Source organism: Suillus clintonianus, assembly GCF_016758775.1.
Source record: "Suillus clintonianus strain FC179 chromosome Unknown DEU56scaffold_136, whole genome shotgun sequence".
Classification (NCBI taxonomy): Eukaryota; Fungi; Basidiomycota; class Agaricomycetes; order Boletales; family Suillaceae; genus Suillus; species Suillus clintonianus.
Window position 1 is genome coordinate 100,970 of NW_024539360.1, and position 10,519 is coordinate 111,488.

At 50.0% G+C, this 10,519-nt stretch overlaps 5 protein-coding genes across 5 annotated transcripts; 4 read left to right on the forward strand and 1 right to left on the reverse strand.

Annotated features, from left to right (window-relative positions):
- Positions 1-1,793: 1,793 nt before the first annotated feature.
- On the forward strand, positions 1,794-3,155 carry DEU56DRAFT_836242 (Cleavage/polyadenylation specificity factor subunit 5). Its single transcript, XM_041354789.1, has 8 exons — positions 1,794-1,914; positions 1,970-1,996; positions 2,055-2,228; positions 2,284-2,464; positions 2,516-2,591; positions 2,643-2,715; positions 2,784-2,825; positions 2,884-3,155. Exons 1-8 carry the CDS (start codon positions 1,895-1,897, stop codon positions 2,903-2,905), a joined length of 615 nt encoding a protein of 204 aa, XP_041202535.1. The 5' UTR covers positions 1,794-1,894; the 3' UTR covers positions 2,906-3,155.
- On the forward strand, positions 3,156-4,663 carry DEU56DRAFT_836247 (ras-domain-containing protein). Its single transcript, XM_041354790.1, has 5 exons — positions 3,156-3,484; positions 3,555-3,602; positions 3,679-3,751; positions 3,812-3,927; positions 4,113-4,663. The coding sequence occupies exons 1-5, from the start codon at positions 3,302-3,304 to the stop codon at positions 4,386-4,388; spliced, it is 696 nt and encodes a 231-aa protein (XP_041202536.1). The 5' UTR covers positions 3,156-3,301; the 3' UTR covers positions 4,389-4,663.
- A 310-nt stretch (positions 4,664-4,973) lies between these two features.
- Positions 4,974-5,591, forward strand: DEU56DRAFT_747240 (P-loop containing nucleoside triphosphate hydrolase protein; the record flags this gene model as incomplete). The annotated part of the gene is made up of 1 exon (XM_041349264.1): positions 4,974-5,591. One exon carries the CDS (start codon positions 4,974-4,976, stop codon positions 5,589-5,591), a length of 618 nt encoding a protein of 205 aa, XP_041202537.1.
- A 455-nt stretch (positions 5,592-6,046) lies between these two features.
- On the forward strand, positions 6,047-7,066 carry DEU56DRAFT_747177 (uncharacterized protein; the record flags this gene model as incomplete). Its single annotated transcript, XM_041349257.1, has 2 exons — positions 6,047-6,311; positions 6,369-7,066. 2 exons carry the CDS (start codon positions 6,047-6,049, stop codon positions 7,064-7,066), a joined length of 963 nt encoding a protein of 320 aa, XP_041202538.1.
- Positions 7,067-7,327: 261 nt separating this feature from the next.
- Positions 7,328-10,519, reverse strand: DEU56DRAFT_120881 (uncharacterized protein). The gene is made up of 6 exons (XM_041344639.1): positions 10,026-10,519; positions 9,602-9,977; positions 8,806-9,546; positions 8,308-8,724; positions 7,943-8,253; positions 7,328-7,892 (listed from the first exon to the last, which is right to left on the reverse strand). Exons 1-6 carry the CDS (start codon positions 10,434-10,436, stop codon positions 7,533-7,535), a joined length of 2,616 nt encoding a protein of 871 aa, XP_041202539.1. The 5' UTR covers positions 10,437-10,519; the 3' UTR covers positions 7,328-7,532.

Consider the following 10,519-nt stretch of genomic DNA (forward strand, 5'->3'; position numbering starts at 1 on the left):
AATCTGCTTAACCGCTTTGTAGCCGCTTGCGGTTTCTGCCAGTCTGTTGAGAAACGAGCTCCCAATAGTCCGAGTATCTCCTGTTGACCCCCTCGACGATTTCTTCTATCTGCTCACTGGAAAGTTTTACCTGCTGACATTCATTTAAAAGTTGAACCGTTCACAGGACATCATTTCGTTCCCTCTGCTCGTCTTGATAAGCGAATGGCTATCGAAGAAGTCTGCCGCATATTCCAAGAGTACTTGCGGGAAAGCATCCCACATCGACTAATTGCGATATCAAATATGCAAGTCGTACAACAGCAACAGGTGGAGGAGCTGTACATGCCGTCTATCAAGGCCGTGACGGAGAGAGACATCGAGCAACACACATTCTACCCGAATCAGCGAAGGGACGAAGTGATCAGGAACATTGTGAAAGGCATAGTCAAATACGCCGTTCTGTCTCACCGGTGGTGCCGCGAAGGAGAGGTGACACTGCAGGAGATGTCATCGGGTGGCACAAAGCTCGGGAAGCCCTCGAGTCGTCACAAATTGGCAAACTTCTGTCAGCGGGCAGCGGAGTACGGATGTGGCTTTGCCTGGGCAGACACATGCTGTATTGATAGAACCAATCCCTCTCCAGAAGAGCTCGATAAAACCATGTCTCAGATTTTCAGGTGGTACCGCAATGCGCATGTCTGCATTGTACACCTTGCAGAATCTGTCACATCGGATGACTTCCTGCGCGACTCTTGGTTTTTACAAATCTGGACTTTGCAAGAGCTCCTCGCCCCAGTTAGAGTCAAATTTTATGGACGAACGTGGAGCCCGATTCGCAATATACGAATCGACAACGATAAAGCTGACCAGAAGTTGCTGGCAGCACTTTCCACTGGCACTGGAATCCCAGTGCAAGACATCCAGTGTTATTGGGCAGGGACGGAGAGAGTGCGTGAAAAGCTCATGTGGGCATCTCGTCGGACTTCGCGAAAAATCGAGGATGGTGCCTACTCACTGCTGGCACTTTTCGACGTGCATATGCATGTGGAGTATGGCATAGGAGACGAAGCATTTGGTAGATTGATGGAAGTACTTCTACCAAGAAGCCAGGAGTGCGACATACTTGCCTGGGCTGGCATAGCATCCACCAAATATGCGTTCTTGCCACCGTCGGCACAGGGATATAGCACTCAATATTTGGATGGATCATATAATCCCAGTCACGACCACTACAGACTGCGAGGAGACCAGGACATGAGGATCATCGATGGGCGGTTGAGGTTGAAGCTCCTGATGGTCGAATTACATGACGCAACGTTCGGGGATGAAAGACCTTTCTTGCAGGATGGGTACCATGCATTTGCCCTCTTGCCAAAAGGACTGCCCGCCAATATGGCGATTAATCATGTGTCCATTATTTCCTGCAACAACACGCCTTGGTGTCCGTCCAAATTGGCCCTCGGGGTTGTCGATTATGGATGGACAAGTGATGACGAGGAGGGACTCTTGGAAAAAGGCCGTACACATTTTTGCCTTCTCTTCGGAGTAGATGATACACAGACCAATTGGCAGAAGCTAATGACGGACAAAGTGGTCACCATAACCAACGAAGACAACATTAGACAACGTCTAGAAACTATGTTAATGTAATACTTTAGTGCTAGCCTTTAGCTTGATGAATTCGACCACCGTTCAAAATACCGTTGCGCCATATAATATGTGGAAATTTCTACGATCTTCTGCAGGAGCTTCGATACGTCGCACAAGGAATCGATCATGGCAGCTCGAATTTAAGTTGATGGACGCAAAGTGAGGAAACAAGTGTGACTTGTGACAACATATTGAGTTGTGACTTTGTCGCGCCAAGTCAGAATGTACGACGGTGGTGAAGATTGGCAAACGTTCGACAACCATGTCCAACACCATCGCCCTGCATGTATTTTTCTCTTACAAAAAGTGGTAGTTATCTAATGAAACTTAACTACAGGTACCCGCTGTCGAACTTTACTTTTAGGTGAGTTATGATATTTCGCGTCGGTTGACAGTCAGTCCTAAGTGGTCGCGAATACAAGTACGAAAGAGGCGCAGCCTGAGGAGGACCCTTCCGTGTCTGCGCGCCTGCAGCGTCTCCAGAATAACTATGAGGACTTTGGCATGCGCCGCACCGTCGAGGGAATTCTTGTTGTGCATGACCATGGACACCCGCATATCCTAATGCTCCAGATTGCGAACGCGTTCTTCAAGCTGTACGTTTCCATATTCGATGGCACGTTCGTTATAATTGCTTAATCATGTGGCCAGCCCTGGTGACTACCTCAAGCCGGGCGAGGATGATATTGACGGACTCAAACGGCGCCTCGACGAGCGTCTCGCGCCGCCAGTAGAGTCCAAGCAGTTCAACGCGTCACATGGCGTCGACAACGAGTGGGAGATCGGTGATTGTCTTGCGCAGTGGTGGCGGCCCAATTTCGAAACGTTTATGGTGCGTTCATCTTCCTTGTAGCGAATGCCTGATGCTAACTCATGCTCGTAGTACCCATTCGTGCCAGCGCACATCACGAAGCCAAAGGAGTGCAAGAAACTCTACCTAGTTCAGATGCCTGAGCGGAGTACGTCAGACTGTTCTGCCATATTTTTCATTAAACTTGTATCTTCACTAGAGGTCCTTGCTGTCCCGAAAAACATGAAGCTCCTCGCCATCCCCCTGTTTGAGCTGTATGATAATGCTGCACGGTTCGTCTTGATAGTCTCAATAAGCTTAAGGGTCCATGTTTCATATTGGTAACGTCGTAACACTCCAGATATGGTCCCCAGCTCTCTGCGATCCCTCACCTACTGTCGAGGTAACTGCCCAAGCAAGCTGCACTAAATGAATTACATACTTATGAATGCTGCCTGCAGATACAACTTCATTTACCAGTAGAACTCCAACAAAAAAGTTGGTCTGGTTATTGCCGCAGCACCATCGTCTCGAGAGACACATCGCGTGCCTTCCCTTGGAGCTAATTTTGCAGGCCACGAACCTGGCGTGGGTACATAGTTCACGAATGAATCATTTATTCCTCTATTGCTGTTATAGCTCTCGAAACTCTTGTTGCCCATGTTTTCGTAATGTAATGTGATGGACTGCCTTGAAACTTTGAGGCCTTGAGGTGCCATGGAGTTAGCCGAGAGGTCTTCGTAGTAGACGCATGACGCAAACGAGGCTTGTTGTCTCCCAGTAGCTGTCCACTGCCAAGCCTGCATAATTCATCGAGACATTTGTTCTACCAACTGCCCACTTATTCGTTCTCTTCAACGACCTAATTAGATACTTACCATGCCTCCAACGGACCTCATGAAGAAATCCTCCACTGCTACCACCACTAACCCACCTGTAAATGTCAAGCTTCTACTAATCGGAAACGCCTCAGTGGGCAAAAGTAGCTTGCTCCTGCGTTTCTCCGATGAGCAATGGCTTCCCGAGGACGAAGCGAGCGCAACGATTGGCGTTGATTTCCGTGTGCGTTTGACATTCTTTCCCTTCTCCCACTGTGGAGAATGAAGTCATGTGCTGACCCTAGTGGGTATAGGTGCACAAGATGGAGGTTAACGGGCAGAAGGTGAAGCTCAGTATATGGGTATGTTGATCCTTTCTTTCTTCTGTATCTGTGGGATAACGAATCTCAATGATGTCTAATGTGATGCGTTCTGCAGGATACAGCCGGCCAAGAACGCTTTCGCACAATCACGTCCTCGTACTACCGTGGTGCGCAAGGAATCATACTTGGTGCGTTCTTGGTTGTGCATGAGAGAAAAATGTCCTGCGGCCTGATATGTTGCGGTATAGTGTATGATGTAGCAAACCGCGAAACGTTCGAGGCGCTTCCGAAATGGTTTTCTGAAATCGACACCTATGTTTCGATCACAGTACCGAAAATTATTGTTGGGAACAAGGTCGATAAGGTACTTGCTTTCCCCTAATCATCTCTTTCGGCACCTGTGTTATTCTGTGGGCCTGTGTTCCTTCTCATTGTCCCTGCCCCATACTACACTTACATCACTATCACCATCTCCTATTTTCTTTCGTCACTTACATACTCAATCTTGCTGCTCACTTTTTTTCCCGCCAACCGCTCATCCCATTACAGGAAAACTCTCGACAAGTCTCTACCAACGAGGGTTCCACTTTTGCCTCTCGGCAGAATGCCCTTTTTGTTGAAGCCTCTGCAAAGACAGCCATCGGGGTACGCGAGGTATTCGAGGAGCTTGTGGCGCGGATTCTTGAGACTCCAGAGTTGTGGGCACCTGTGGCACCGGAAGCGGGTGTAAGTTTTGGGAAGCGGGGTAAGGAGGACGGCATGCCGGGGACGATTGATGTGGGACGCGACACGGCTGCACAGGACGATGGAACTTGCGGATGCTAGATTCCATGCGTGAGCAGGTGTCAATGAATGATGCTGCTTCGCACGCGACTGATAGAGCTCATGCGGGTCGGTAGTCGGTGCGCCCGCCAGTGCTATTGTCGAGTTTTGTGTACGACGCTGATTACTACTTGTACGGATAGATCTGCCTGAGACACGACTGATATACCTTGTATATGCCTACGTACTACACTCAATCCATGTACTATAGACACGCTTAGAGGTATGGATAGGCCCATCAGTACTACATCAAGGATACCTTTAAGAGTAGATGACGGGAGTTTCCGACGCAGAGATAAGTAGACCCTAAACTCGAGAGGGGTCTAGGTTTGAGTGGGCTTTATGTAAAGGTAGCCGAACGACAGCCTCGTTGCACCGCGCCACACTGTGGCATTGACTCTTTCAGAGCCTCATATGCATGCACTAATATTGACACCGTCTTGTCATCTAAAGGGACAGATACCCAACCACCTTTCACTGGGTTTCGGCTCTTCGTAGATCTATGGGGCCGCCAGTGCAGCCCACGCCTGCAAAGGTTATTTTCACCAGTTTGGGGTCTTCATGAGATTGATACCTTTTCAGAGTCAGATGTTGGGGAACGTGGTCATCATTGGTCAATCTGGGGCGGGGAAAAGCTCTCTCATTAACATGCTTTGCCCCACGGCCAAGGCCTCTATCTCGAACAATACATATGGTTGCACCATGGTAGTGACAAAGTACACATGCCACCTTGGGGGACAAGACTATTGTCAAGTGCACGATACAGTCGGCCTCGAAGAAGGGCGATGGGGCTTCCTTCCAGACAAACAAGCGCAGAAACAGCTCAAGTCATACATGAATGGCAAGTTGAAGAAGAGCCCGAGAGAACTAGACCTTGTGGTATATTGCATACCAGGAGCAAGAGGCTCGAAGAAATCACAAGCGCGCAACTTTAAGAAATACAAGTCGTTGGCCGACGCGGGCCACGTGCAAGTTATAGTGGTTGTCACCCATTTGGAGGGTTCCGCAGGTCCTTTGGAGGATTGGTGGTCGGAGAATGCGAAGACACTGAAAGATATGGGTATTCCGGAGACTACTAAACATGCATGCGTCGTCACACTCCCCAAGCATGAACTCGAGTCAAGGAAAAGACATCTCTATGATCAATCCTATGAGGCTGTCAAAGCCCTCATCAGAAATAATCTTCCCAGCACCCGGCGTCGATAACATATATATTCATATAACGACACATGCAGTCTACGAGCTAGGAGTCCATTTCCTCTTCATCATATGATATCCATACGAACATTTCACTTACGCCGTATACTACCTTCTACTCCGAGCCATAGTATATATGTCACGGTGGTAATCGAACCCGATGTCTTCTATGGGTGTCACGGACTCGTGAATTAACCGATGTAGTGGTATTGCCGTTGCGCACGTGTCCATCTGTACAAGGATCCTTGTAGTGTTCACACCAAGATCCAGCGCCATATAGTCAACTCTCGCCAACTACATGGTCCAAGTTACACGGTGACACTGTTGTCTGGGCCGGTCGTCCCCGCGTCGCACTTGAAGCTGAAGCACCTTCACCCAAGTCCTCCATGTCTTTCCTCGTCATCACCGCTGCAGATGTATCCAGCATTGTATCAGCGATCCACCACTCCAAGCTTGAGAATCTGATGGCTATCGTGTTTCATACCCTTTCCTCAGGTTCTGGCTTTGATGCCCCGCTACGTGTAGCAATTACTATGGCGCACCATGATACACTTTTCATGCCAGCACGAGTGCAGGGACTAGGGACCAGCATCAAGGTGGTCTCAGTTCCGCGCCACCCTGCTGATCAGGGCGGGCTTCCTGCGTCCAGCCTAGTTTTGGACGAAAGCACGGGCGGCATACGTGCAATCGTGAACGCGAGGCAACTAACAGCTCTTCGGACGGCTGCTGGTGCGCTTTCAGTTCGCTATGATAAACAAGCATAGAATTTCATATACGCATGACCAGGTTCTCTGCTTGCTACGCATCTTCTCTCTTCCATTCCAAACCCAGCCACGTTCCTTGCTTTCGGAGCAGGCAAGCAAATCGAGGTGCACGCGGATCTCCACCTTCGTGCATTTTCGACCATCAAATCCTGCACGATAGTCAACAAGTCAAACAATCAAAGACTGGTTGACCTTCTCATCCGCCTGAAGTCAGCTCATCCGACAGTCGCATTTCAGTCTCTCATTTTGAAGGAGGACCTTGTTCAACTGGAACAAGTTACCCGTGCAGCCAATATCATATGCACAGCCACGTCTTCAAAGGAGCCGCTTTTCGAAGCGAAATGGGTTTCTCCAGGGACGCATCTCAATCTCATTGGGAGCTACACGCCTGAAATGGCGGAAGTCTCTTCAGAGTTGCTTCATCAGGCTGGAAAAGTGGTCGTGGACTCTAGAGAGGCATGCTTGTCCGAGGCTGGAGAGCTTATAAAGGCCGGGTTTAATGAAGACAACATGGTTGAAATCGGAACGCTCGTCCGGTTTGACATTAGCTCACCGGATGCTGACTACGAGAAGGTTCATGCGTTGTGCGACCGGGTAAGACAGGCTGGTAAAATTACTATATTCAAGAGCGTGGGTGTAGGATTGCAGGATGTAGCCATCACGAATATGGTGGTGAATCTCGCGGGAGAGATTGGTACTCGTATTGACTCCTATGACTGATTTTGACAATCAGTTCCGCTGAACCAGTACATCTACAATCTCCTCACTAGCAATCTCTTGAACACGAAGTGATACTTTCAAGACCCCTTCGACTTTATATTTATTGTACATGCAAGCTGGAAATTCATCGCGAGCAAGACTGAGAAATGGAACTGGAGGGATGGATTATCCAAACCTCTTCGCCTGCTTGGCAGGCGGAGACAATGTTATTCTCTTCCGTTCTATCTTCATACGACTCACCTCTCTAGCTGTTCTTCGGTTGAACGTCACGATAGATTGCTCAGATACAACACACTAGCGCTCGGCGAGGATCAAAAGCCAAGCTCTAGACTGTCAATAAAATCTGTCATCGAATGGTAGTGCAAAAGATCATCATGATCTATATGATCGTCGTGCAGAGTAAGCAGTAGGTAGATGTTTGAGTGGGACATCGTATAAATCAACCCCCGAACCTTGTCCACACCCATCACAAACACCAACCCACAGCCCGCCCAATATCCCTGATACTCCTGCGATCACTCAAGGTCAATGCCGTCGCCAGACTTTCCCGCTCCTTGTCCTTGCGGCCCTGCAGTCCGTATGCTTTAGCCAAGTAGTACCAGGCCTCAGGAACGTCCCAGCCAGGTCCTCGGGTGATGTGGCCGAGGTGCCCAGCGACCAGATCAACCTTATCTGAATCAACTGTGTGGGCCGAAGACTTGGTAGAGAGGTGGATGCGGCACAAGTGCACAGATGCAGCGATATCATCGGGCGATATGAACAGGGCTTTCTGGAATGCTTCTCGAGCCTCTCTGTTACGATCCAGCGCCATGTAGTACAGTCCAAGCTGTGTCATGGTTAGCAGACGCCCTGGCGGAAGATGTGCGATATGCGCACCTGTACCCAAACATCAGGGTTTTCAGAGTCTCTGACTTCTGCTTCTTGGATTGCGCCTTTGGCTTGCTCGATTTTTCCGAGTCGTCGAAAAGTGGCAGCAGACATGGCCCAAAGGTCGCTTATGAGCTTGTCATCCTTCGTTGCATGGAGCGTAGGTGCTTCCTCCGGCACTGGAGGAAGTGGGGGTGGGGGTGCAGGTGGTGACTCGATGGGTGCGGCAGCTGCGTTATGACGAATCAGAGAACGCAGCCGACGACGGGAGTGTATTGACGACGCCTGATAGTTATGATTCTGGAGCACAGCATGGAAGTCTATAACAAACTGTGAAAAAAGGCATCCTGTGTAAAACAAAAAGGGTAGTTTACCTGGTGCAGAACTTGTCCTCTTTAAGTTCCCGTTTCGCGCAACGCCATGTCCGAGTTTCCTCGAGATCGTACTGATCTTCTCCTGCCCTTTATGTACACGGGCTTTTAGCATCTGTTGCACTTTCCTGCCGGTGCCATCTGCTGAAGAGGAGCGTCGTCTGCCCTTCAGCGATTCCTTCTCATCCATGTTGAGCGGGAAATGGCGGTGCGGCTCAGCAGGCGTTGCAGGTGTGACAGTGATTGGCGGAAGCTCAGATGACGGGAGATCCTGTTGACCAAGAGAAAGACCCAGAGATCCCTGCTGGTCTGTACTAGGACCCTTTTCATTCAGCGGGTCCTGCGACGGCTGATGCAGCACCAATTGCGATTGCGTAGTCGCAGTCCTCGTGCCGGTACCCGTGTCCACCGACGACCTCGCTGATCCACACAAACCACAACCAGAAAAAATCAGCTCCATACAGCCCGAGGTCGGATGAATAGGGAGGTTCCTGGACTCACGCTGCGTCTCTGTCATAGACCCTGAAGTAGAGGGCGACCCTTTGCGTTCTGAAATCCAGGCAAACACGTTCACCCACCGCCCCTCCGCACCCTCAGGGCCTTCTATATGTTCGGCGAGTGCCATTTGTGTCATTCTGAGCTGGAGGGCGTAATCAAATGTGTCATGAGGAGAAGGGAAAGGATGGTCGGGTAATGGTCGGAGGAGGGTGGCAGATGGTGGGAGGGTAGTTGCGTGTGTATCAAGAAGCATCTTGTGCCCAGATCTCGGACTATCGGCATCATTCGACGGTAGATGTGCATCTGGGAGCTTTGAATGGCCATTTACCTGTGCGTGCTGGTGGTCGAACTCGAAGTCCTTAGCCTGAATATCATCGGTCATGGGTGCTTTCTCCACGATGTCATCGGCAGTATTTTCTGCGTCAAGTCTAGCAGGACTTTCCATGTCCTGCGTACTCTCGTCTAGGTCTGCGCCCACGTTTAAAACACCGACTGCCTTCTGCCACTCGCCGTTGGCACTAAGTAACAGACCGAGAAGATGCCAATGTCTAATCTCCTCAGCCTCTTCTTCGACAGCTGCACGAGCGGATATGATCGCCTCATCCATATTTTGCGAGCTTCCAGGTAAAGAAAGTACGATCGCAAGCTGATGATGGGCAGCAGGTGTAGGGTAGGTCGCAACAGACTTCAAGTAGGCAACGATGGCACGACCTAGACGAGTCTGTCGCGTGTATGGGTCTTGTTCTAATACAGCAGACGATTTCAATCATCAAATATCCAGAGGCGTGAAAAAACCCACCTATTATTGCCAGTGTCGTGTACCACACGCCTTCGGCCAGTGCGACTCTTGCTACCATCTCTTTGTCATCCTCATCCAGCCTGGTCATCGCCTTTTCAATCATGTCCCCTGCCTCCTTGGCGTCGTCGATACCGTCCGTGCGTGAAATGGCAAGACGGCAGAGGATCCGCGCACCATTGATAAGCGTCTCAACCCAATGTCGATCTGTGTCGAAGTCGTTTTCCACCCCTGCTTCTCGTGCCTTTGAAACGACCTGAACGTATAATCTCAAGGTCCGTTTAGCTAGTTCCGTGTCGCCGGAAATGAAAAGCAGTCGAGTCATGTGTCGATAAATACGGTATGAGTTGAATGTGAGGCGGGTAGCCCACCAGAGAATCTATATCGTGTCAGTGAAGCGATCAAAATCCAGTCTGCGAAATCTTACATCGAGGACCCATCGGACACGGTCAGACAGGGCACCACTGGTCTCCCATACTGCCACGCACAAATCTACAAAATCCTCCACTTTAACGTTGCGTTCTCCAGCCTTGGGGAAAGTAGTGCATGTTGCTAGAATGGTGCGATATTCTTGGATGACCGAGCGAGCAGTGCTTAGCCATTGGGGTGGTTTCGCTGACTGAAGTGACGAATTAGGGGTGGCTGTGGTTGATGACGTCTGATGTCGGATGACTAGCGCTCGGAGGTGAAGGACTGCAACTGCGGAGCGATGACCTGTGCGAAAAGTCGCCGGCCAGTGCGCGCTGCAAGTATGGTAATGAGTGAACATGGTCCATAGAAGGCCATCGTTCTCATCCAGACAGCAGAACCGCGAAATGAGAGAGATGGTCCTGAACATAAGACGTTCTGTCCAGCGCCATAGCTCGCGGTAGTTGTCGAATGAAGCGGAAGATGTATGTGTAGGAGTAAGTGTCCGTGGTA